This window comes from Ornithodoros turicata, chromosome 6 (genome assembly GCF_037126465.1).
Source record: "Ornithodoros turicata isolate Travis chromosome 6, ASM3712646v1, whole genome shotgun sequence".
In the NCBI taxonomy this organism is placed as follows: domain Eukaryota; kingdom Metazoa; phylum Arthropoda; class Arachnida; order Ixodida; family Argasidae; genus Ornithodoros; species Ornithodoros turicata.
In genome coordinates, this window is record NC_088206.1 from 64,287,749 (window position 1) to 64,312,379 (window position 24,631).

Sequence of the window (24,631 nt, forward strand, 5' to 3'; positions counted from 1 at the left end):
ATTCTCCTTGTAGCGTCAGCGCAAGGTCCCAGGCAGATCACGGGCTGGCACCGCTCTTCACCGCCTTTGCGCGCGGTCGCTTTTTGCGGCGTATTTTCAATTCAGTTTCTGCGATAATTGTGACTCTGCGGTGTGAATTACCTCGCACGGTGCATCTTACTGGCCTACTTAGCAGTTTTATGGGAAGGAAACAGGGTGTCAAAAATGACTTCTGTGCTACTTTAAAAGGGAGGCTTTGCAACAGTTTGAGTACCATTCATCGTCTTAAAAATAAAGATGATGATGATGATGTTGTCTGAGAACGTTATCACGCCCCAATACTTGCCTTAGGCTCCGTTTTTCTTCTGCGCAATTTGTTACACTCAAGTACCAGACAGTCGAGACTAAAAATGAAACGTCGAAAATGTTATGCAAAAATTTCTTTCTCTGAACACGTCAGCATGGGCTGTGCAACATGATGCCGTGTTGCATACTGGAGGGCCCCGAGTTCTGTCAGACACATTCATTGTTTACAGCTCGTCCTGTATGCAACTTTGCTCTTCGCTCTGGTTTATTGTCATCATGTTTTAGAGCTGGATTCTGATTGGCTCGTTTGAGAGCAATTGTGTTACAATATCTCCCTTCAAAGCAGAAGCCAAATTTGGGTTGTGCTGTAAACTGCAACCAGTTGTGGTGTAAAAAGAGATTTGATAGCATGGTGCCACTTTTGCAGCCAAAGGATAGGCTCCTTGGGAGACATTGAATCCTTAAGAGTGAATGGGGTGGAGCCATTAGACCTGGAGAAATTCAAGAATGAGCTCCTAAACGAGTTCCGCAAGGAAGCCAACAAGCTGAAACAAGATATCATTGAAGGTGAGTGGCACGCCACAATGCCAAACATGAAGACACCGCCTCCCAATTCTGCCCAACACCACCATCCTCCATTAGGGTGTTATATATAATATGTAGAGTTTCTCATTTAGACTTCTCACATAGATTGCGTGCATGGTTGCCAAACTAAGACACTGAAAAGTCAGTCCTCAATGCCCAACTGAGTCAGGAAAGTAGAACATTGTAGTTGAAGAACCATCGCATTGGATTTTTAAAGACTTGGTTATGGATTTAAAAATTTGATTATAATAAACATGGATTTTTTTTTAATATTGAAAAACATTGTACACTAGCAACTGGAGCTTGTGGCAAGCTGTGAAGCATTTTGACATTACTGTAGTGCCACGACGGGACTTACTGAAACAACCAGTATATATAGCAATGTTGGCAGCCCCGTGCGCGGACAGTCGTTAGCACGGTATGAATGCCGCCATGGTTTCGGAAGCTATGGATGCGAAGGTGGCCGTCGCTATAGAGAAGCCTTATAGGCTAAATTTTACAAGGAGCAATGCATGAATCTTCTGTCATTCTAACGGGTAATTTGGTTTTCTCGCTTAATGTGCTTATGTTTGAGTGTCTTGGAGAGCTACGATATACTTGTGCGAATAAAAAAGTTCGTTCGGACACTAATGTTGTCCACCATGGATGATTGGACCACAGTTGATGTGTATGTATGCACGCTACAGAGCGCACAAAAGTTGGACCAAAGGATCAGGGGGCTAAAAAGAAAAGCAATCTGTAATTGTGTCACAAAAGTACCAAAATAGCCATTTGTGTGTTGCATCTGCACAGCCAAGTGTGTCCCCACACCAGCCAAAGAGAGAAGGAAAGCCAAGCCACAGGCCCCTCTCTCTCTCTCTCCTTACACATCGATTCACGTTCGTGTCTTTTTTTTTTGTCTCGTAGTAATCCAGCAGCAGCTGTTTTCAGATGTATCGGTGCCCCCTGGTGCATGTTTGCAAGGGCACTAAAATGCAAACACGACTCGCTCTCAAATGAAAATCTGTGTTCCAATTAATATCATGCAAGCAAAATTAGTTCACACAGAGCTACCTAGCTAGGAGGCATATTGGCGCTGAAAGCCGTTGAAAATAATTGGTGGTTATTTTTTAATGAGTTGTCATTCAGATGTGGGCATTCCGACCACTGCGCTTCCTACGCAGTTTGACGCCACGTACCTTCGCAACTATTTGACATATTCAGCTGAATTTCTTTCCACGTATTGTCTGGGGTGGGTAGCATTGCATCCTAAGTTCTGAAGATTCTAAGGTTTGATTATAATTATGATGATACGTGGCGTCAAACTGCGTAGGAAGTGCACTGGTCGAAATGCCCACATCTGAATGATAATTCATTAAAAAATAACCACCAATTATTTTCAACTGCTTTCAGCGCCAATATACCTCCTAGGGACAAGGCTTTAATATATGTTTGAGACAAAAAAATTGGGAGAGGTCGACCGGACCACCCTGCCTGATCCGGCATGAAATCACCCAGTTAGTGGACAAATTAATGATGGTGCACCGTATAACGCTGTTCTGTAAGATGATGAGCTACTCGAGTATTCCTTCTCAAACTGGGGCAGAATCTTTTAAAAATAGGAACAACTTTTGAATCTCCCACAGCTATCAGAATGGAACTGAACCGGAGATAAGAACTGTGATGGGGGCCTTCGCCCAACAACATCCAAGACGGCCAACAGCCACTGGACAGTGTGGCCTCCAGAGGGGACTCTGAAGATGTTTGATTGGCACACGTGAACCGTTTACTGGATTTTATTTTACACTTTGTTGATTTGTGACACGTTGTTTTGTTTACACAGAATGAAATGCATCTGATCTGGCAAGATGATCCGAAAAGATGGCAGTCATAGCGTCGCATGATTTCTTTTGGTACGGACATGGATTACAGTCATGTCGAGCATCGTTCAGTATTTGATGATTCAATAGCTCATTATCACCAATAATTTATGTGCATCACCGGTGGGAGCCCCCACGGGGGGGAGTCACCACCGATAGTTATCGTTAGTTCATTATGAATAGTTTGTACCTACATGGAGACATTGAAACACTTGGTGGTCGGTCGTCCACCACATTTGATAATGGCGTCCGCAAGTGTAAAAGAGTGGCGTCTTACGTAGCCATGCAGTTTCTAGGGTGTTTATTTGCCTCACATTTTCTTTGCTTTTAGAATGTTTCTTAGACTTTTTTACATAAACTTGCCATAAACAGACTTCCATCACAAGCCGTGGTATGTTTTTAAATGCTTCGGGTGCTGGAAAGGAAGCGTGTGTTTTGCACGTGCGTCATGTGTGGAAGATGTGTTTCGAGGAATGCCTTGATGTTTCTAAGAAGTTTATGGTCGTGCAGTGTGAGAGAGTAACGGTAATTTTCTTTGTGTTTTTTGAGCCAAGCAGAAATGTGGGATTTTTTTGTGTGTTTTTTTGTTGTTGTTGCCAGGTGGCTAGCAGCTTGGTGTTGTGGCCTGCTTCCTCCTTTTTTTTTTCTCCTCTCTCTCTACACCCCTCTCTTTTAATATATATGTAAACTGTAAGTAAGAGCACAATGTATAAAGTTTTTGAGACCAGCACATTGTTGCCAAAATGGCTTTTTCTTGAGTGCAGTGCTGTGTACATTTAGCTTTTCTTTTTGCTCGCTTTTATGTAGCGCAAGGAAATACGTACAGAAGGAGAAAATAGTTCAAACTAGTAAATGACATACAATACCATGTGCACACTACGAATTTATGCCAAAAGCACAAAAATTTAGAAGTAATCCAGAGGCAAAGAAGAAACTCTCGGTTGATGATGCATGTGCTGTGCCGTAAATGAGACACTGCGTGTTCTTGCACTTAATTTATTGCTTGTACATCTGTTGATCTGAGACATGTGCACATTCAGATAGGTTCCATTTGTTTATAAGATGCACCCTCTTGTAACAGGAGTCTGTCCTCAGTTTTTTTGTTGATTTTCCTCAAAATCAACAACTGGCCAGGTTGGTTCTGAACAGACTCGAGCATAATTTGATAAAATTCCTCAAGTGAGTTTTCTTTTAAATAATAAGTTACCCTGTGTATATCTTGCTTCCTGTCTCGCTGGATCGAGGCATTTGCCATTGTCACAGGTTTATTGTGTGTGTAAGCCTACTTATTCCTTTTTTTTTCCTTTCCTTTATATTTCCTTTCCTTTATATTCTTTTATATTTATTTTCTTGTCAGCTGGTACTGTGTATTTTCTCAAGTACTAGCGGTGGCTTCAATACTAATGTCAAGCTCGATCTTTTGATTAGACAAGGGGGACAATTCCTTAGCCACGTAGTTATACATGTTGAGCAGTCGAACACACAGGGTGATCTTATTTTTTACTTAAGTCGCTCCCCGCTCACTCTACGTTGAGCGTGCGCGTCTTTTTTTTTTTTTTTCGCACCGAGGCGTGCATTTATACCACACATTTTTCTGTTTTTAAAATGTATTTCTTTTCCTGTGAGAATGAGTGTGCACGTGAAGTATGAACCGTTTGTTCTTTGTAAGAGTGGAGAGACGTTGCGCAAGTTTTAGTGCGTTCACCGTGCCGACTTTGCTCGATCGACGGTGGGACACAACAAAAGACGGCTGACATTTTAACCTTCGTGCAATTTGGTTTTGGCTTCCTAATTATACCACCCGTGCAATGTGCTCGTTTCTTGTGCTCAAACAAAAGTGCTTCATGAATATACAAACAAACAAAAAATTCCCAAGTGACCTGTCTTCCTCATTTAGTTCAAACTCTTAACAGTTGAGAAACGGTGCTGGTGCTAAACTCGCAGGAGAACTCAAGGAGTTCAAAGTGACCTTTAATGGCTGGGCAACAAAAGTCTCTTCTCCAAAGCTTTTTTTTTTCTCCTGCTCCTTCTTTCAAATGCTTTTTCCTTTGGTTCCTTCTTGTGGGCAAGAGTTTGTGTGCGAACATTCCGATACGACTCATTTGGAGACAAAATGACTCGATTTCTTGTACTTGCAGAATGTGCTTTTTTTTTTTTTTTTTTTCAGCCCTTGATTTCACACATGTTTAGGAAATATAACGGCAAGGCTGCTTACATATCAAGGTACTACGTCTCTTTTTCAAACCTCCCCACTTATATACGCTGTTGAGTGCAGTCGATAAGCATGTCGCGAGTCCTCGGAATGTGTATGGTGTTGTTAATGATGTAAAATTTTAGTCTCTGGCATTATTTACTGCCATAACAGCTGATATTAATAGCACAATTTTGTATAAAGTTTGCAGTCTGTGTCTCTGAGCAAAGGATCTTTTGTACCTCGGAGAAGCTATGCATCTGGAACACGTTTTGTTTCCGTGACGTGATTTCAAGCGTGAATGAGAATGCTCACGCAACTGTCCTGTTTTTTTTTTTTTTTTTCCCTGGCAGTGTGGAAGTGTGGAAATGTTCCTCAGTGTTATCTGGGTTTGTGCAAGTTTCTTTTCGTCCTCTTGTTTTTTCTTTTTTTGTTTTTTTTAGCCAGTGTTATAACCCATCTTTAATGAACTGATATGTGTGAATAAATTGGAGAGTATAAGACTACTGCGTACTTGTGCTTATTCACTCGCAAGAATAATAATAATAGTCCTCACTTTGTGGTGTACTCCACTCTAACCTTCGTCAGTCTTGTTGTCCTCCCACCTAGCGCAGTACAACCCATGATGTGCATGAAACCTGTGGTGATCGGATGTCCTGAGCAACGTATACATATCTACATTACTGTGTAACGCACTGCCTAAGGCCCTGTGCTCATTTCCCTCAGCCTTTCGGGACATTTACGTCCCTCTTTTGTAGCCTGTATTTTGCAATTGCCGCTTGGATTTTTTTCCTTGTTTTGTTTTTCATCAGCTGACCGGCGCATGCACGATGCCGGTGATGGCCCCTCGAAAATTGAGGAGCTTCGTCCACATTTGAGATCTCGGTTGATCATCCGTAACGGCAATCGAAAAAAGGTAATTGACCACGCGCGAAGTACCGCCGTTAGCAATCACATTCTGGATGGGGCATCGCCCTCCGGAAAGTTAGGCGGGAAGCGTTATTCGAAGTAAGTTCCCGCGCAGTTTTCGTATTGCGCAATTTCGATGCGTAGCATTCCCCATCGTGATTTTGTTCACCTCCTTTTGAAATGTTCGGTAATAATTAAGTCAACAAAGTACACTGCAAGCAAAACCCCACAAAACGACGAAACTTCGGAGCAGACACACACAATCGTTGCTCGTTGTTTAGTGCACAACAATGACAACAATACTGTGACGTCATCTCACAACGACGAATGGAGCTGCAGACTTGAAAAACACGCGTAAAATTGACCAATAGGAAGGCGCATTTTCAGGCTCGCAGCCAATGGCTCCATTCTCCTTCTTTCCCTGGCACAAGGCGTCGGTTCGGACTGAATGTTTGAAGGTAGGCCACGCTTCAATATTTATTCGCGATTTTTGTATTGAATTCATGTGTCTACAATATCCATGTTTGTTGGTAAATGGTTAATACATGTTATCATCTGGGTATATATACAAACAAACACAATTGCGTGGTTTGTTTTCCCGCAAAATACGATTTTGCGGACTACAAGGTATGATGACCGCGCCACAGCAGTGGCGGGTATTCAAACTGCACCTTGTTGCTTTTCTCCAAATGCAGAAATGCTTTTTTATGAACGGTGTATGCGATGTCGTGTGGTGGTTTTCAGAGTTACGGTTAATCCTTACTTCTAGTGATTTAAGCGATATTGGTGCGTTTGTATTTGTATCACGTTCATTTGGCTTGCGGCGTTGATAACGGTCGTGGCCTGAGAACAGGACGACGCAAAATCGGTAGGCGGAGTCCTGCCAAGCATGTTTTCGAACTGTATTCCACCTTGGTTTGCACTATAAAATCGCAGCATGCTTCGCCATATGGATTTAGTGTATGTGAAAAAGTTAACTCATACTAGCCGGCTCTGGTTCATGCTTTCCAGCAGTACACGCTACAGAACACGCATTAACTTCGTTGTATATTCTCTGAGCAGAACAATAAGTCATAGCTGAAGCAGCTTAGAATGACATTAAATGCAGCACGGCCAAGTTGCTGCAGTCAAAACGCAAGATATTTTCGTTAAACGTAAAATGAGCCAGCGCGGTCTGTTAGGCCTAACTCTGATTTCTAGCATCACGCATACTACTAGATGGCGCCATTTTGATTCGTTCCCGCGGCGGAGGGAGAGGAAAATTCAGCGGATGTGGCGGCATTTTCGGGTCAGTTTGAAAGATACCCAGGATGCACATTTCCGAACACTACTTATTGATAGTGAAAAGTTCCTCATATCCAGGAACTTTTTATTGAATTATTTGCCATGACATATTTCAGAGACTGACAGCCAGGGGCGGATCCAGATACCCACTTTTTTGTTTGGAGGTGGGGGTAACTTATTGCTTTTGTGGCGACCCCCCCCCCCCTTCTTCGGATTCGCCACTGCTAACAGCAAACCGTTTGGCCAGAGAACAAATGGAGCCAAAGTAACCCGTACAAAAAAGGATTGTGCACATTCTTGCATTAAAGTAGCCTGAATGTTACGTTGTTTCCCAATTTGCAGTATGAAGATTGGTACAGCCATTTCAGGCTCGCAATATTATATCGTGCATGCATTGTTCATGCCTCTATTCTGCGTTTTATTCGTGTACTATTCATTTTCGCACTGCAGGCAACTGAAGCAGAACCTGTTGCTGAGCTTGGGAAAAAGTGACCATGGCCCGCGAAGAATCCAAGACTCGCGGCCGGCGAACTCAATCGAGTTCAAGGTCTCGTAAGGCGAGCAGGAGTACCAGCAGAGGCCGTCAACCGAAGGCTGCAAAGTCACCCCCAAGCCCAGTAAAAAAAGCAAAGTCTCCAGAGCGCAAGAGTAGTCCAGCACGAAAGGCAGTCTCCCCTGCTCGCCCCGCAACGCCAGCAAAGAAGGCAGTTTCTCCGGGTCGTCCGGCAACGTCGGGAAAGAAGGCAGCCTCTTCGACACGCGTGCAAAGTCCGACGAAGAAGGCCGCGTCGCCCGTTCGAGCAAAAAGTCCAGCCAAGAAGACCACGTCCCCCAAGCCTCGGGCACGCAGCCCAGCTAGAAAGAAGCCCTCATCGCCAGCTCGCGGAAGGAGCGCTACACGAAAGGGGGCCTCTCCGACGAGGGGGAGAAGTCCGGCAGCTAAGAAGACCCCGGATCGTCCAAAGAGTCCGACGAAAAAGGCAGCTCGCCCGCAGTCAAAGAGTCCATCGCGTGCGCGCACGCCCGTCATCGTGACAAGTGTGGTTGATGCTCGTGCAAGAGGTGACGCCAGTAAGTCTTTTGCCTTTTTTTTTTTATTAGTTTGTAGAATTTTTAAACAACCTCGCAGGTGTCAAGGATTCCCCGGCAGTTTCAGTTTCGAAACCCACACCAAATGCGGTTGTATCTCCGATGGCCGTGCGCCAACGCTCTTCGCTGCTCAGCGGAACTCCGCTCAATTCCGTGGGGAAGCGCGAGGGGTTGTTCGAAGGAACGGCCACCGTGTTTGAGAAGAAAGGAACGATATCTTTTACGGACGTGCCGTCGGGGTCGCTCAGGATGTCGGCACGAATTGCTTCCATGCAGGCATCAAAGGCAAGTACTAGCAGTTGTACGTTGTTGATGCTTCAGGGTGTCCTTACATTCTACAGGTTTTCCCGGCAGTTTTAATCCAAGTGCCAGCTAAATTAATCCATGCCCCATAAAGTTTCATGATAGGCAAGCCTGTTTATCCAATTCATCCACCAGCTAGCCTGCATTTACGCCATTCTGCCCACAAAGTTTGCATGGCACGTGGATTAATTTGGCTGGCACTTGGATTAAAATCGCCGGGAAAACCTGTAGTTTCATGTTTGTGGTTTTCTACGAACTTCGTAATGAAAGCCTGCAGGAAGTCCTTCCTCGGACGCCCCATAGGTGTCTGTGTACGAAAACGGAGAAATGTCTATGGAAAAACATATAGGCAGTATTTATCACTACGACCGAACTTAAGTTGCGCTAATCTGAGCGTAGCCGCCGATCTGCTAGCGTGCTTATCAAAAAGCACGTGTATCATTTGCTACGCATTGAGGCTCATAGTTTGTGTTTGAATAATTTAGTTAGCTAAAAGTTACTGTTAGTGCAAGCTTTTTAAATGCGTGTAGCTAGGCAGGGCGATAATATATCTTCGGAAGCCATCAGGACACCGCGTACGGTGAAATAATTTGGTGTGGTTGCCTTCCTGCAAGCTACGATGCATACTTAGGTTATCATGAGCTTTGTGTAATGGCAATATGGTGTTAAAGTAACTTGCGAAGTTAACGAAAATCGAGGTACCCTTCACCATCTCGGTGCGAGGTGGCATGGCTTCACCATTGCTGCGTGTTCACACGAACGCCACCGTACACTGAATACTCCAGCGGAAGATGCACAGAATGTCGTATCTTTCTGCTGCCATGTGAGTGCGAGCGTTCAACATCACATTTGTGCTCCGCTAACCGTGGGGAATGTCCTGTGGCCCCAGCAACAAGATATTCCTTTAGCAGACGACAGGAACGAACGTGTCGTGTCGTCTGCTATGTGTGCTGTACGAATGCTCAACAGACGACACAGCAGAAGTTCCTCCTTTTCCTTCTGTTTTCGTTTTTCTTCTTCCTTTTCTTTCCACTGGAATATTCTTCGGGGATGTCAATCGTTCGAATACATGGTTACCCATACTTAGGTTCTTCAGAGAAACGCAATAGTAAACGGCATACGGTTGCATCTTGGGCGATTCAAAGGCACAATAACGTACAGAGATTAAAGAGTGGCTCTTGTTGGGAAGGCACTAACGCTCTCGCCAATGTACAAAGCCGTGCTGAGCAACACAAGGGCGCACGCACATAGAGATTACGTAGAAACATGCGGCTGAACAATTCCTCTTTCTCAGGATGGCACGACAGGCCCAGTGCCGGTACTTTGCGCTGCGACTGCAGCATTGCATCTAAGACGACAGTCAGGTCGTGAAAATGCTCTGACCACATGCAGCAGCACTGTGAGTAAAGAGGAGTGCAGTGTGTTAGTCGCTGTGATGTAAGACAACGCACCAAGGAACGTGTAACATCAGTGCTGTGGGGGCGCTCCTGTTCCCTGTCGTAGGTCTTGCGCTGCTTACCGCTATGGTCTCATTTGAGTACATTCCTCTCGTTTTTATTAGTGGTTGTAGTACCGCAGTTGTCTAAGACACTGTCAGCGCAAACAGTGGGGACTGTTGATGCACTCAAGGATCTTGACATGCTTGCTTATGCCGCAGACTGTTGACATTATGGTAGCTAGTCTGAAATTTTAATTGTCACGTCGGGCACCCTACAGTCACTATATATGCTTTCCTCAAGAGTAGCGACATTGAGTTCCACAGGCGAGCGGGGATAGCCAGTTTGTTTCAGCTGCACACCGACACCATCCCCAGTTGAGGAGGAGAGACATCTAACATAAGACTCACCGCGGAGGCTGTGGGTACAGGGAAGCGTGTGTGATTGTCTATGTATTGGCCACGAGAGCATCCCTGAGGAGGTCAAGGAGAGCTCAAGGATGTCAAGGTATCTACCTTGGTGAGCTGCTCACAACGTGAGCAACATTTCAGAGCATGCTCGATAGATGACATCATGAGCACCGCCAGCATGGCGCAGAAACAAAATGGCCCCTCCTGCTCGCCCGTGGAACTCAGTGTCGTTACTCTGTAGCATTCAGATGCATTTAGCAGAATGCTCATAGATGCAGCCAATTTTTGTAACAGCATAAGACGTTTCGATGCATCTTCCCCGCTTGATGTTGTGAGTGATATATCGACAATTTTGTTGGCTACATTCAGATGTGCGTCAACCGGACGGAGTTGAGCCTTTGTCTGATTGCGACAGCTTGGGCTGTACCTTCATGAAATGGATTAAGGTGCAGACCTGAAAATGTTCTGTAGGTTAGTGGATGACACCAGACCGAGCCAAAACTCTAGCTATCGAGTGAAGCATCACATCAGTGGTGTTTCATCTTAGTTATTGACACCTTGTGCCGAGTTACTCCTGCTTACTCCTCCATTTCCCACTGAAGGAGGAAGAGGAGGAGGTAGCCGAGAAGGAAAAACAGACAACATCAGAAGCTCAGGGGCCATCCAAAATGTGGTCAGTGCTGCAACGGGTAAATTCCTTTGGATGGGTTCCAACGATCACGGCTCTCCTGTGGCTGGTTCTTATACCTACTGTGCTTATTGGCTCGTACCTACTGTGTGGAAAGGTAAGCCCAAAGTATTCATTAGCCTCTGTTTTGCCCACGTCATTTACGGTGTTCACCGAGTATAGCGCGAGGCTCCTTATGCTGAAAGAAACACTTCTTAAAAGTAGGTTTGTGCTGTATGTACTCTCGCATCCCAAGATGCCCCTCCTCTCAATTTCACAGCTACACGCAAATCATGCCAAGACCCGTCTGGGCAACAAATGGCTTCTATTAGCAGGTGTTGCCATTCTGGTATTCCTGTGTTAGTATTAGGCGAAAACATCTTCAGTTTTTATTGCGGCAACGAGTTCACCATTGTTCTAGAACATTCTGCGAAACAAGTGCATGCGGGAGTGTGCCCCTTCCTCAAGCAAGGTATATACACAGTTAACTTGGGCTAACGTTGTCTTGTCTTGTCTCTAAGGGCTAACGCTAAACAACGTGTTGTGTTGTGTTCGTCACTAGCGATTTTGCAAAAGCAGGCTTCACCTCATGCAAGGGAGCATCAGGTGAAGCCCACTTTCGGGGTGGTGTCGTTCATATTCGTGGAATATTCAAGAGAGAAAAACTAATACTAGATATTCGATTCCCAAATCGAACGTTCGGAGGGATTGATATTTGATTTGAATTCGATAACTCAAATATTCATGTGCCCCTAGTAATCATTGAGCTGAAATGTGCACTCAGCTGTTGCAATTTCTGAAATAGTGCTGCTGTTCAATTTGCAGGGTCAATGTTCCATCTCAACCTTACCCACCTTGCCCAAGACACTGAATTCGTACCTACATTGGAAGATTGCCATAGGGTACGGAATCTTCTTCCTGCTTCAGGCCCTTTTACAGGCCATTCCCGTCGGGCGAACAGTCTACGGATTCCCCTGCAAGCTGTTCAAGCAACACGTTGCCTACAGGTACCGCCTCAACGGTGAGTTTGTGGGTTGATACTCGAGTGCGCAAAGGCTAAGATTTTGTCACGTATAAACAGTATCTTAGCAGGGTCGAAACAATTGTGTGTTGTTGAGCACGGAATACCACCCCCGACTTTTGGGTACACGGGTTTGAAAAAAAGGGGGGGGGGGTAAATGGAGATTGGGAGACACTACAGTCGTCGACCGATTTTTCGGACTAAAAAAATTCGGACTTTCCAATATTTAGGTCAAAAGTTGTGGCTTTATCAGATGCCCCATTGAGCCTGTGTATTTTGACATCCGAAAATTCGGACTGTTTTTTGCAGGTACGGTTCGATTTTTCGTACGTATTCGCCTCGGTTTTCTTTCTTTTTTTTCTTTCCCTTCGCCTTTGCTGACGGCGCGCAGGAGGTGGAGTTTACGCGCGCGCACCACTGATGAGGTTATGCACGAGCCCGTAAACATGTTATTGTTGGAGAGAAGTGAAACCACGAAATGATGTCCGCGCCTTCGAGTGATTCTGAGGGCGTCTCGATCGACTTCGTGAATACTGACAAATGCAGTGAAGACTCGAGCACGTCGGCAAGAGGAGTGTTATCATGTTCATCGATAACTGCGCGGCACGTGGCGCAGTACAGAACCTCCAGGCGATACATTTAGAGTTCTTGCCTCCTGATACAACAGGTGTCCTGCAGCCCATGGACCAAGGAACCATAAAAAATCTGAAGGTACCTACCGGTACCTACATACCGGTCCTGCATGCCCTGGCGTGTTGTGCTGTGCTACGAAAACGAAACTAGCTATAACGTTGCGCGTGTCGCCGCGCTTCATATTCTTGCCGACTCGTGGGAAGCAGTGAAAGGGAGCACTACAGCGAACAGTTTTTGTCAAGCCGGATTTTGCAAAGACAGTACGGAGTAGGAGCACAGCTGGTATCGCCCTCAACGACGGCCGGGCGTTAGTAGAGGACCTCCGAAGCTCAGACATGACAATACAGTAAATCTCGGTTATAACGAACTCGATGGTCGCGCGCAACCCGTTCATTATATCCGAAGTTCGCTATAAATGGAATGGACAAAAAATTTGATCCAAAAGGCCAGCAGTGTAAGAAACATGAGTCATGTATGCTGTTCATTGAAAATACATCGTTAATGGCGCCTGTTTATACACAGTTGCGGAGATCACGGCGTTTTCTAAGTCATCAAGGTTGTCCAGGTGGGCCGCGGCGAGTGCCTTCGCGTACACAAAATCGCGGAGCGAAGCAACGTACTTGAGTGCCTCCGCTGTAGTTAAAATGTAAGGAGGGGAAGACACTGTCATCATCATCGTCATCGGAAAGTTCGTTTGGCGTTGGCAATGATGTCCGAATCACTGAAGTCCGCGACGGCCTGTGCGTCGTCATCTGCTGCCGCGAACTCCTCGAAAGACTGACAGCCGTCAGTCAGATTCGCAGCCGTTGCTCTGTCCCAAAGTTCTGTGTCGGTATCACGCACACCAAAGTCCACTTCACGATCGGCATCTGTAGCCAGTGCCTGATGAACAAATCCAGCTTTTCTGAAGCAGTTTTGCAAAGTTTCCCGCTTCACCTGCATCCATGACGCCTTAATCATCGGCCAAATGGGTGCACGTGCAACGCGCGCTGATGGTGACAGCGCATTGGCTGCAAAGCGAGGTCACGTGCAAGCGGCGCCTGACAAATCCGCGGGCGTCTGACGTCGTGCGCTCGCCTTCTCCAGTGGTCGAGGGAGCTCTTTCGGTCGCAGTAACCGAAGGCTCCCCGGCAATTCGTTCATAATAGGCGGGGGCAATTTCCATAGACTCAATACAAATTTTGACGGTCGTTCGTGAGGCATTCGTTATAAGTGGGGCTGTTATAACCGAGATTTACTGTACCTGCAAGTGTAATGTTTGAAACGTAAGCTGAAGCGGATTAATGTGCAGAATTTTGTGCCGAAATGACTGATGGGCGAATAGTTCCACAAGTCCTCGACCTGCCAGCGGAAGGCCCTGACGACAATGACGCGAGTGCTGCTGCTACTCCTTCAATGGCAGCAATACCTGCGGCCGTAGATATGCTCGGAAATGTCTACAGTGACAACGCAACATTATTCGAAATACGTCACCGTACGCCATTTCTTGCATACGCGGAGCAAAGCAGACGCGCATTGATGCGTTTTTGTGCCTTTTTGAGTTTTCTTGAATAAACATCATTTTGGGAGAGATTTGTGTCATTGACTGAAAATTTGGACCGCTGGATAATGCTGACCGATTTTGTGGCTTTTAGAAGTCCGAAAAATCGGTCGTCGACTGTATAACAGTTGGAAACTATGCACCGTACAATTTATTTATCACTTTCTTCGTCGCTGTTTTTAACGGCGCCTCTCGTGAACCACTTCAAGCATTACCTACCCTTCTGAGGGAATACCAACGACATATCAATGCCAACCTACCCAGGAAAGACCAGCCCACACTTATTGACGAACTGTGTAGGTCGGAGCCTCTGCTGGCGAAGAAGAAGCACACACTCTCGATGGCAAGCTTACGGTGGTGTTGGCCCTTGACTCAAGCATATAGTATCGTGGATAACTGTGGATTCAAGCAAATAATGTCAGATGCTGTCCCGAATTACCGCTTGCCGTGCAGATCTATGTCGTCTCGAGATCAGGTGCCACAGCTTTATGATAACACCCAAAACGAGGTAAAGTCAGAGCTCAAGAAAGCCTCACAGGGTGCCCATGAGCAAGGTGCAAACAAACGGGACGGGGACGGGACTTGTCCCAGGAAAACGGGACTTGAGCCATTGTTGCTGGTGGCAGACAACTGGTCAATACAGGTATGCCAACCTTGCAAAACTTCGCTACTGTTACCTAGCGATCCCAGCTACCTCAGTGCCCAGTGAGAGGGCATTGTCACAGCCGTGGGCTGTGGTGTGCACGCAAAGGGAACCTCTGTTACCCGACCATGAACAACAACTCGTCTTCTTGCAGAGTAACTAAGGCCCTCAGTGTTCCACGAATACGCAAAATTTTGCATAATTTGGAATTAATCGCAGAATTCTTCGTTTCAGAATTTCACGGGATCCCTTATTTTTAGGGGTTTGCAGATATTCGAGTTCTAGAAGTCAAATCTAATATTAATCGCTCAAAGTATTGGATTTGTGAATCGAATATCCAATGTTCGGGTTTCCGGACACGCGAATATTCGCCGAATACGGACAACACCTTCAGAAAGTGGGCTTCACCCGATGCTTCCCTGCATGCGGTGAAGGCTGCCCTACGAAATTGTCCAAGCTGCATGACAAACACAGACAAATTGTAGTTTAGCTTAAGATAACGTTAGCCCAAGTTTATTGTGCATACTTCGCCTGAGGAAGGAACGGCGCCCCTCGAGTGTGATGCTTAGCGGTGGCAGCAGGGGACTTCGATTTGATGTCTTGGAGGTTGCCTTCAAAAAGTTAAGACTCTTAAATAATGCCTACAGCCCAGGAACAAAAAAGGGTGTCCTCAGGGCGTGTATTGTGAACGCCTGCCTGTAAAGTTCCTATAAACTCTGTAGATGCTGAAAGATCTTTCAGCAGGTATAAAATGATTGCAGACCACAGACTGCATCAGAGGAGAACGCAAGATATCATCTCACAACAGTGCTTTGAATTTGTGTAAAATTTTTGTTCCCATATTATCCAAGAAAATAAAGTGTTTCTCGTTTCAAGCAGCTGTTGACTGGTCACCACGGAAAATCATGTAATTTACAAATCAGTGCCGCAGAATTTTGAATTTGCCATAGCAGAAAACCGAGGGCCTTAATAATAACTTGTGGACCTGCAACTTGTGCCTCATCTGGTCTTGTACTTTATCTAGTCTTTGTGTACTTGTGATCCCCAGAACAGTGTTTCTGTCACTCACTAGTCACTGCAAACATTACTGATTCTGTTTGTTTCTTATGTTATGCCATTCTTTCAGCTCAGAAAAATAAAATTGTTCACAAATGCTCTTGTCTACTCTACTGTGTGCATTTCCACATACTGTATGCTGATGATTCAATATTCGATTCGTATTAAAAAAATTACTATTTGCACACCCCTAATTTTTTATCTTTTTCTAGTCAGTTTGAATGTTCTGAGTGAAGGTTTTTGAAATGAATGAAGTGAATTTATGCTATTCAGTAAAAATTAGGACTGGTTTCATGGCTCCTAGCAATAAAAAAAAAACGGGCGGCGACTGCACCTGATTTTTACTCCATACCTGTAAAAAAAAAAGTGGGGCAGAACCAGGAAACACAAGGGTCTAAGCGTAATTGGTGAGAAACGGGAAGATATGGTCCGTCGAAAGTGTTTGGCTATCCCAAAATTACAGAACATCCTTGGTGTTTGTGTAATGAAGTTATGCGGCATCCTTCTCCGTACTCTGTACATTCCCGATACTGATGGTGTAGTTACCTAATTTTACTCTTTGTCCCTTCAGGATGGCTGAACTTGACCGGCACAGTTGTCGTCTGCGTCGCGTTGACCCACTATGGCTTCCCCTCCACGGTCGTCTACCGCTTCTGCTTCCAAACCCTCCTTACAGCACTTGCCGCTTCGGTCGTGCTCTCTGTGGTGTTCTACATCAAGGGTCACTTTGCGCCGAAGAACCATCGGAATCCTGCAGGCAACACTGGTATGCTCGGCTGGCATCCTTACTCGCTTCCGCAGGTCAATGAACCGTGTTTGCATTTTTAGGCAACGTGCTCAACGACTTCGTTGTCGGCCGGGAAATTGCACCACGTGTCGGCGAAATGTACGACCTGTCCGTGCTTCTATTCCGCACGGGGTTTATGAGCCTGGTGAGTTGCTTTCGTCTTAGTTGGCAAAGGATGCGTGCGGTTGATTATCTAACAAGCTGGTTCTTATTGTAAACAGGCAGTGCTTCTGGGCTCCATGACCTGGTACGAATACCTACAGCAGAGGGGTCTCAACTACAATTTTGCCATTTCTGCTTTTTGTGGGCTGCTGTACGTTCTGCTCTACGTACTTGATGAGGTATGAGGTTTGGGTCGAGTGTGTGACAGTTTTAAACGAAAAGCATAATAGTCTCACTGGCCTGCAGAAAACTTTAAAGGACAGTGGGGAAAATTGCACTTGCTCTACACTGAGGTGGCCATCGCCTTGCGGTGGCGTTGCTAAAGGCTGCGTGCATGAAGTACAGTTGAGCCCATATGTTATGTAATAAATATACAGTCAATCCTCGATTTATGAATTCTCTCGTTTTATGAACACGAGCACGGGGAACCAAACTTTTTCCATTCATTTTTCCCTCTATTCTTATGAACCTCGATATTCGAATAATGAACGGAATTTCTGGGAACGAACTAGGAGTTGTCCAGCGTTTTTGCCCTCAATTTATGAACGAATCGTTCCGAGGTCAACAGAAACCTTCAAAGGAATAATTCCGTGGTCTTATGAATGACGCCTGAACGGACAAAACGTTTTCCAGGTATTGCACCCTCGGTTCTTAACCCCTCGAAAGTCGAACAACAAACGGGTTTTCCGGGGTCGCACAAGGTGCGACCAAGTGTTCCTGACCTCAGTTGATGAATAAGGTGGTCGATGTCACCCGGAGATTAATAAACGGAGGTTACAAATCCCGGAGACCAGTCCAGTGCGAATGTGGTGACATCTATTTCCAAGATTGACACAGCGGAAGGCATGGTCCAAAGCAAAATTAAACAATTTAGTATTGCATAATAAACAGAGTGTGAATGCGCTAACGTCTGTTCTTTGTGAGATTGATACAGCAGAAGGCATGGTCAAAAGCAAAATTACACAATATATGGCATTATAAACACAATCCCAACTCGGAAATACTGTTGCATTTGCTCGATAGTACTCAGTTAACTGAATTTTCGATTTATGAATCCCTCGATTTATGAACGATTTTTCGGGGAACCGAGGGTGTTCATAAATCGAGGGTTGACTGTATAACGATAACTCTGATATTACGATGAAATTGCTGGTTCCCATTAGCTCGGCATTGAGGCACCCGTAAGCAAGACTTCGACGTAACGATTGTCATGAAGGGGCTTGCTCACATATAGTGATCAGAATTCATCTGACTTCTGGCCAAACGTGCGAAAATTGAGAAGCAAATTCAAGTGGTCTTGTCATGCTGCCTGGGGACAGGGTGGCTAGATCTTCTGGGTGCTCCAGCACTGCCGTCCTGCACTACCATGATAAAATTGCGTAAGGTTTTTTTCTACAATGGATTACACCTCCATGCCCCCCTGCTAAGCTTTTGCTGTCCATTCGCAGTTTTTCACTCGAGTAGCACTCGTAACCAGCACAAACATTGATATGGAAGCTTTTCTGCAGGGCAGGAGTGTCGCGCAGAGAAGCTCTTTCGTTTGCTTGAACTTCGGGTCATATGAGCTGCACATTTATCTGTTGTTTCTTTAAATTGTGCAGGAATATTTTCTCGGCAGCGTTTTCATCACCGAGGATGGGCTGGGCTATTTCTCAACGGCTGGCAACCTGGCAGCGTTACCCTTTGTCTTTGCCTTTCCAGCCAAGTTCCTTCTGGAACACAAACAAGTACTGCCCATCTACTGCCTGCCAGGAATTGTCATACTCTTTCGTAAGGAAGTACACTATCATTGTGACCCTCAGCCATAGAGCCAGGCGTTTGTGCCACCTTGCTGATTATAATCGTTTTCTACTCGTTTGTGCAGTCGCCGGACTTGCCTTGATTCACTTCTCGAACAAACGAAAGTACTGCTTCCGTCGTAACTGGCCTGACCCTACGGCGCGTGGACAAGGTGGGTTTGTGGCTCAGCTTTGCTCTGTACAGTAGACTCCCACTAAACGAAACTCGGTTAAACAGAAATTACGGATAAACGGAACATTAGGGTCACCTTTGGATGGTTTCCTATACAGGGTGGTCCACCAACCATGATAGAAATTCATAGTAAAAATAACGTTTGCCCCGGAGAGACATGCGTTCGAGGGATTTTTTTTTTCTGCCAATAACTTTTGCCAGATATTGGTAACATTTTTATTTCATTTCAATTGACAGAAAGTTAATTTCTTGAATTGAACTCCGAGGTTTCCCGAGGCAACCTAACGTTTTCTTTGCGGAAATGGGTTCCCCGTGGTCATTTTACTCAGTATAGCACATAATCCCACTCATAATGCAATGGGAATTGCAGAAATAAATTCACCGAAAATCCATGGAAATGAGATCTTGGCTCCGCCTCTTTTTTGACAGCTCGTAGTTTGAGCGCAAAGCTGCGAAGAAAGGAGGTTACATTGACACGCCACACGAGGGGGGAAAGGGTTACAAGCCGTCGGGTGACCTCATTTTGATAAGATAGCCGATTCCTGCACTCACCGTGCGTGCGTGTTCCGTGGGTAAGGCTTGTGACCCTTTCCCTCCTGGTGTGACGTGTCAATGTAACCTCCTTTCTTCGCAGCTTTACGCTCAAACTACGAGCTGTCGAAAAAGAGGTGGAGCCAAGGTCTCATTTCCACGGATTTTCGGTGAATTTATTTCTGCAATTCCCATTGCATTACAAGTGGGATTATGTGCTATACTGACAAATGACCACTGGGAACCCATTTCCACAAAGGAAACGTTATGTTGCCTTGGGAAATTTCGGAGTTCAATTCAGGAAATTAACTTTTCTGTCAATTGAAATGAAATAAAAATGTTACCAATATGTGGCAAAAGTATTGGCAGAAAAAATTCCTCGACCGCATGTCTCTCTGGGGCCTACGTTTTTTACTATGAATTTCTATCATGGTTGGTGGACCACCCTGTATATGCAATGACAAAAATCTTCGGGTAATTGAACCAACCCGTTTTGTGTACTTCTGGTAAACTGAACACAGTGGAGGCACCGGGATGCCGGAGAACCTGGAATATACTACCATTCACGTTTCACAACCCGCTCGAAGTCGTGCAATCCAGTCCACTAGTCACTCGTACAACATTAGGCTTAGCTCGCGTCCGCATGTGTCTTCATAAAGTCTATCAAGAAATAGCCACGTAAAGCCGTTTTGCTTGCGTCAATGTTGCGGATAATTCGGGGACATGATCGGTGAGGGCAAATCAAAACTAGAAACCGTGAAATTTGATATGCCAAAGTCAACGCTGTTGTCATAGCAGGCCGTGCATTGTATAAGGATATGGCCAATGACACTGACAGGTAATATCGGAAACCTGGATACGGGAAGAGGATGTGCAGTTTGCCTGGCCGAACAGAACGATAATCTTCATTGTAGACGATTGAGCTGTGCATGTATTTTTTTCGCAGCCTCAGGCATGCGTGCATATTTCGTTAAAAAAGCAATCGTAAAATGCGAATAGCCATTAACCCTTCTTCCTTGCTGCGCACCGAAGTGGAACCTGAATATCTTGAAATAAAGTTGCATTTCTTGAAATCTCTGTACTTTTGCTCAAATGAAACTTCCGATTATTCAAACAATACTTTCATTCCCTTGAAGTTCTGTTTATGAGGAGTCCACTGTACGTAGGTAATTTTAGACAGGGTTTAGCTCTCGGAGAGGGTGGTTGAATCGTTTATTTCCCATTAAATTCAGGACTGGACTATCTGACCGACAAGTCTGGAAATCGCCTCCTGGTATCGGGCACCTGGGGCTTTGTTCGTCACCCCAACTACCTTGGCGACCTTCTATGCACCCTCGCTCTTGCTCTTCCATGCGGTGAGTGAAAGATGTTTTCTTCTCCCTCTTTGATCTCGTTTGCTTTAATGCAGTAGACCTTGCAATGTTGTGTGCTTAGCGAATTATCAGTTGGTGTGGGCCAACATCAGGGCACAGGTCCTGACAAACATTTACGGAACATGCGAGCTGCGTACTTTTTTTAAGTGGTTGTTTTTTTATTATATCTGACACGCCAAAAAAACGGAAATGCAGTACAGGAAGTTTGGGTCGGGTCACATGTTTGTAATGTGATAGGTAAGATAAGCACATCATGAAACTCATACCCACAGTTTCCCATCCTATAGACAGGGTGTCTACCAATCTGGAAAACAGGGAATTGTCAGGGAATTTTGATGTGGCTGAAAAAGTCAGGGAATTGTCAAGGAATTTGGCAAAAAAGCAGAAGTCGAGGAAAATCGCGGACAAATACCATGATGATGTTCGCAGTGAATCGCAATGCCGATCAGTGGTTGAGAGGCGACGCTGCAGCAAAGTTGCCGCAGGTAGCAGTTTGCCAATACGAGAAAGCTCTGAGGCAGAAAAGTAGGGCAGCCTCACTAATATACTTAATAAATTATCAGTTTTATGAGAGATCTAACATCAAAACATAGCAGGAGGCACCAAGTTCCCTTTTGTTTTGGTCAGGGAATTCGCTTGAAATAATCCGTGAACACCTGGAAAAGTCCGTTAATTTGAAGGCTGCAATTTGGTAGGCACCCTCAGGGTGTTGAACCTAAAACGTTTTTCGTTCTGGTTCTATCACAAACAGTCCGGTACCGGTTCTGCTCTGGAGCAAAAAAATAACGGTTCATACCGGTTTTAACCGGTTCCGCTTCTGGTGTGCATATTCATTCCCAGAAGAAAAAAAATCAATGTTCCAAAATGTAAACCTGTTTATTCCGCATACATGGTATTCAAAATTAATAGGTGGCTGCGAAATTGGTAGCCCCTGGTTCCTGTAGGTGACTGTCTGTTCAAATAGGCTTTCTCCTTTCTTGAAGCGCATGATACAGACGGACTTGTTTGTCGTGATGTCATACGTAAAGTACTTTCTTGCTGGATTGGAGCGATCGCGTCCCATCCGAATGTCTGTTGCTACTGTCTAGCCAGCAACCACCACCGCACGAGTACGACGCCAGTCGAGGAACACCTTCACTCACAAACATGCTCGACGGCTCCATGTTGTTTTCTTCGTGTCCCGTCCACAAAATAAGCGCCACTTCGCACGCGCTTGCCCTCGCAGATACGTAAATGTATTCAACTTCGCCGCTCTCAAACAAGGGACGCGTTGCGCGACATTACCGACAGAGAAGCCGTTACGCAGCCTACTTGGGCCACTGTTTAGTTGAGTGTGTTTCCTCTTAAGGGGAACGTAACCAGAGAGAAGGGTTGTGGCGGATGAAATTAAAACGAACACTACGGCACATTGATAGAGAGTGACAATCGGTCACATGTACATCTAAGTTTATGTGAACGAACGATAAAACGTTACAAAGGGAGCCTAAGGGTCATAGTATACCGACATACATTCCACCGTAACCGTAACCCTCATAAAGTATCCATGACATGACTTCAGAACACGTGACGTCAGTTTCATTCGCCTATTTGTAGTCCAAACCGGCCAAGTTTTTTCTTGGGCCAAAAACCGTTCAATAAATTTTTCGGTTTCCCTCCCGAGCGAAAAAAAGGTATACGGTGTCGATTCCGTTCCGGTTCGAACCAAAATAGCGGGGGGGGGGGGGGTTCGGTTTGCTCCGACACCCTGGGCACCCTGTACAGAGTGCCCTATTTATTGGTGCACACCACCATGTGTATTTTCCCTTCAGGCACGCTTTGCACTCTGTGCGGGGCATGTCGTTCCTACATCCATGTGTATCTTTCCCTTTTAGGCTTCAAGCATGTTCTCCCCTTCTACGGCCTCCTGGCAACTGCCATTTTCCTCGTTGTCCGAACGTATGAGGTTGAGCGCAAGTGCAGGGAGCGCTATGGTGATCTGTGGCGAAAGTACACGGAGCGAGTCAAGTACCGGATCGTCCCATATGTCTTTTAAAGAACAAGTGCATCGTTTCATGCTCGGTGACATTGCACCGTTGGATTGTTTTTAAGAAGTGACCAACAACACCCAGTGTTTTGAGATTTGTCATGCTCATGGGGCTAAGTCTTGCAGATAGTTGGTAGGATCTAGAAGAAAAATTGGGAAATTGGCGAGAAAATGAAATATCGATTATTTGAGGTGCATCCTCGAAGGTAGCAACAAGCACCTAGTGTTGCGTTCACTGTAAAATTAGTGAACGTTGTTAAATTTTAATGAGGACTGTTATAAGATTGCTCAATTCACTAAAAATTCACTAAAAAACATTCATTTAAAGGTTCATCACATCTCATGACGTGGATGCTTGATCATCCTCAGCCAAACCCACTAAGAGTTTTTAATCGTCAAAGTGTTTTGTTTAGAGATGTCGAACAACGAGTGTTTGTTTTTTCATGTTCATCGCTTAAATTTATCTTCAATGAATTGTAAATCCCACAGCAGCAGTGGCGCATGCCTAGCTGCTCTTTACGCGAAAGTATTATATTGTTTGTATAACAAATTTTTAATCGCATACAGGTAATCATGTTCATTGTTCATCGTGTTGTAAATACACCATATCTTAAAAATTTTGACGAGAGTTTGTTCCAAAGTGGACGACAACCAACGCGTCACTTCCGGTTGTGTGTTTCTGCGGAGGATAGAGATGGCAATATGTATCAAAAGTGCATGTCATCCCTTGTGGCTTCACTTAATGTATCAATACACATCATGTTCATTATCACACTTGTCTCAAGATTGCGTGCTATACGTGATTTCTGTTTGAAGGGCTATGTATTATGGAGGGCAATAAAGGGGCAGTGAGATAAAAATGTCTCTTGTGGCATCCATCTGTTCAACTGGAATTGACTTGAAGGGAAATCTAGCTCGCTGACGTCGTTGAAATAAATATGTCTAGCAGGAAGCATCTGTCTCCATACAGCTCTCCTGCGAGCCCTTTTGCACAATATCGACATTTCCGAAGTTATTTGTGTAATGTCGTGACAGTCCGCGGCGGACCTGCAGCTACGGAGAGGACCAACCGGGAAATCTCATTGTCTCGTGTTACGTTTCTGTGATGTGTCATTTCTCACACCTCCTCCTCATGTATACTCTTCCGCAGGACATAAAAGATTCTGATGTAGGAATTTCCGATCATGTGGACTTCACTGTTTTATGATGCAGCTAATAAATTATAAAGTGGGATTCGGCAAAAAGTGAAGCAGGCAGGGGGTTCGATAACTATTCCCCTTTAAAGAAGTATGGAGGGCACCTTGAACTTTTTTTTTCCCTGTGAGATATTAGCTAACTTCAGGGGCTGTCATACAAAACAACTTTATTGTGAGATGATGAATGCAAAACATTCCCTTTCGGAAGCCTGCATTTCCTGAGGAAATTAGCTGATATGGGCGGCAATCTCGCCCTGTGCCTTCTGGCGTGTTGTGGCGTCAGATCATCGAGCACCTTTATTGGCCACGAGAATCGTCTCCTAGGGCGAGGGAGAAAGGTGACCGGTCAGACGCGGGACAGGCGGCGCCAAAGGGAAGACATCATGGTCGATCGGTGGATCCGACGGAAATGCGTGAGCATTAAAACTTGAAAACCCTTTGGTTTTCACAACGCTTCACAACCGTCCACACGACTATACACAACGCTAACACAAGACCGCATCCGCTGCCAGACGAGTCTTTCGGGCTTCCTCCCATTCAGCTTGGCGGCGCCATCTTGCAGCGTTATTCTTTCGCCGCCGCTCCTCCGCACAGCTTTCATAACCCGTGGTGCGCCCGCGCAAACACTTCTGAATCTGTCGACGACCACGGCTGCACTGCCGGCGCCGCATCGCGCT

The 24,631-nt window shown here is 45.3% G+C and overlaps 2 protein-coding genes across 14 annotated transcripts in view; both read left to right on the forward strand.

Moving 5' to 3' along the window:
• Positions 1-5,423, forward strand: part of LOC135397031 (vasodilator-stimulated phosphoprotein-like) — a 34,217-nt gene extending 28,794 nt beyond the window's left edge. For all 8 annotated transcript variants that reach the window (XM_064628347.1, XM_064628342.1, XM_064628343.1 and 5 more), the window contains 2 exons: positions 713-852; positions 2,496-5,423. In XM_064628347.1, the coding sequence (XP_064484417.1) occupies positions 713-852; positions 2,496-2,524 (169 nt within the window). In that variant the 3' untranslated portion in view covers positions 2,525-5,423. The remainder of the gene's footprint in view (positions 1-712; positions 853-2,495) is intronic.
• Positions 5,424-6,186: 763 nt separating this feature from the next.
• Positions 6,187-23,935, forward strand: LOC135397034 (delta(14)-sterol reductase TM7SF2-like). Of its 6 annotated transcripts, none has more exons than XM_064628351.1 (12): positions 6,187-6,287; positions 7,564-8,184; positions 8,222-8,487; positions 10,954-11,136; positions 11,844-12,039; positions 16,483-16,677; positions 16,740-16,843; positions 16,920-17,039; positions 18,462-18,630; positions 18,725-18,811; positions 20,595-20,717; positions 22,607-23,935. In XM_064628351.1, exons 2-12 carry the CDS (start codon positions 7,608-7,610, stop codon positions 22,765-22,767), a joined length of 2,181 nt encoding a protein of 726 aa, XP_064484421.1. In that variant the 5' UTR covers positions 6,187-6,287; positions 7,564-7,607; the 3' UTR covers positions 22,768-23,935. The 6 variants fall into 6 exon arrangements, with proteins under 6 accessions (XP_064484421.1, XP_064484426.1, XP_064484423.1 ...); XM_064628356.1 differs by having other exon boundaries at positions 8,243-8,487; XM_064628353.1 differs by lacking the exon at positions 6,187-6,287 and adding an exon at positions 6,521-6,615.
• The last annotated feature ends 696 nt before the right edge of the window (positions 23,936-24,631 follow it).

What these genes read in the sequence shown, in the direction of transcription:
- LOC135397034 (XM_064628351.1), top strand. Translation starts at nt 7,608, where the DNA reads ATGGCCCGCGAAGAATCCAAGACTCGCGGCCGGCGAACTCAATCGAGT. An exon ending in CTACAGGTACCGCCTCAACG is followed by an intron (nt 12,040 to 16,482) that starts GTGAGTTTGTGG and finishes TTGTCCCTTCAG; the next exon opens with GATGGCTGAACTTGACCGGC. An exon ending in TGCTCTACGTACTTGATGAG is followed by an intron (nt 17,040 to 18,461) that starts GTATGAGGTTTG and finishes TAAATTGTGCAG; the next exon opens with GAATATTTTCTCGGCAGCGT.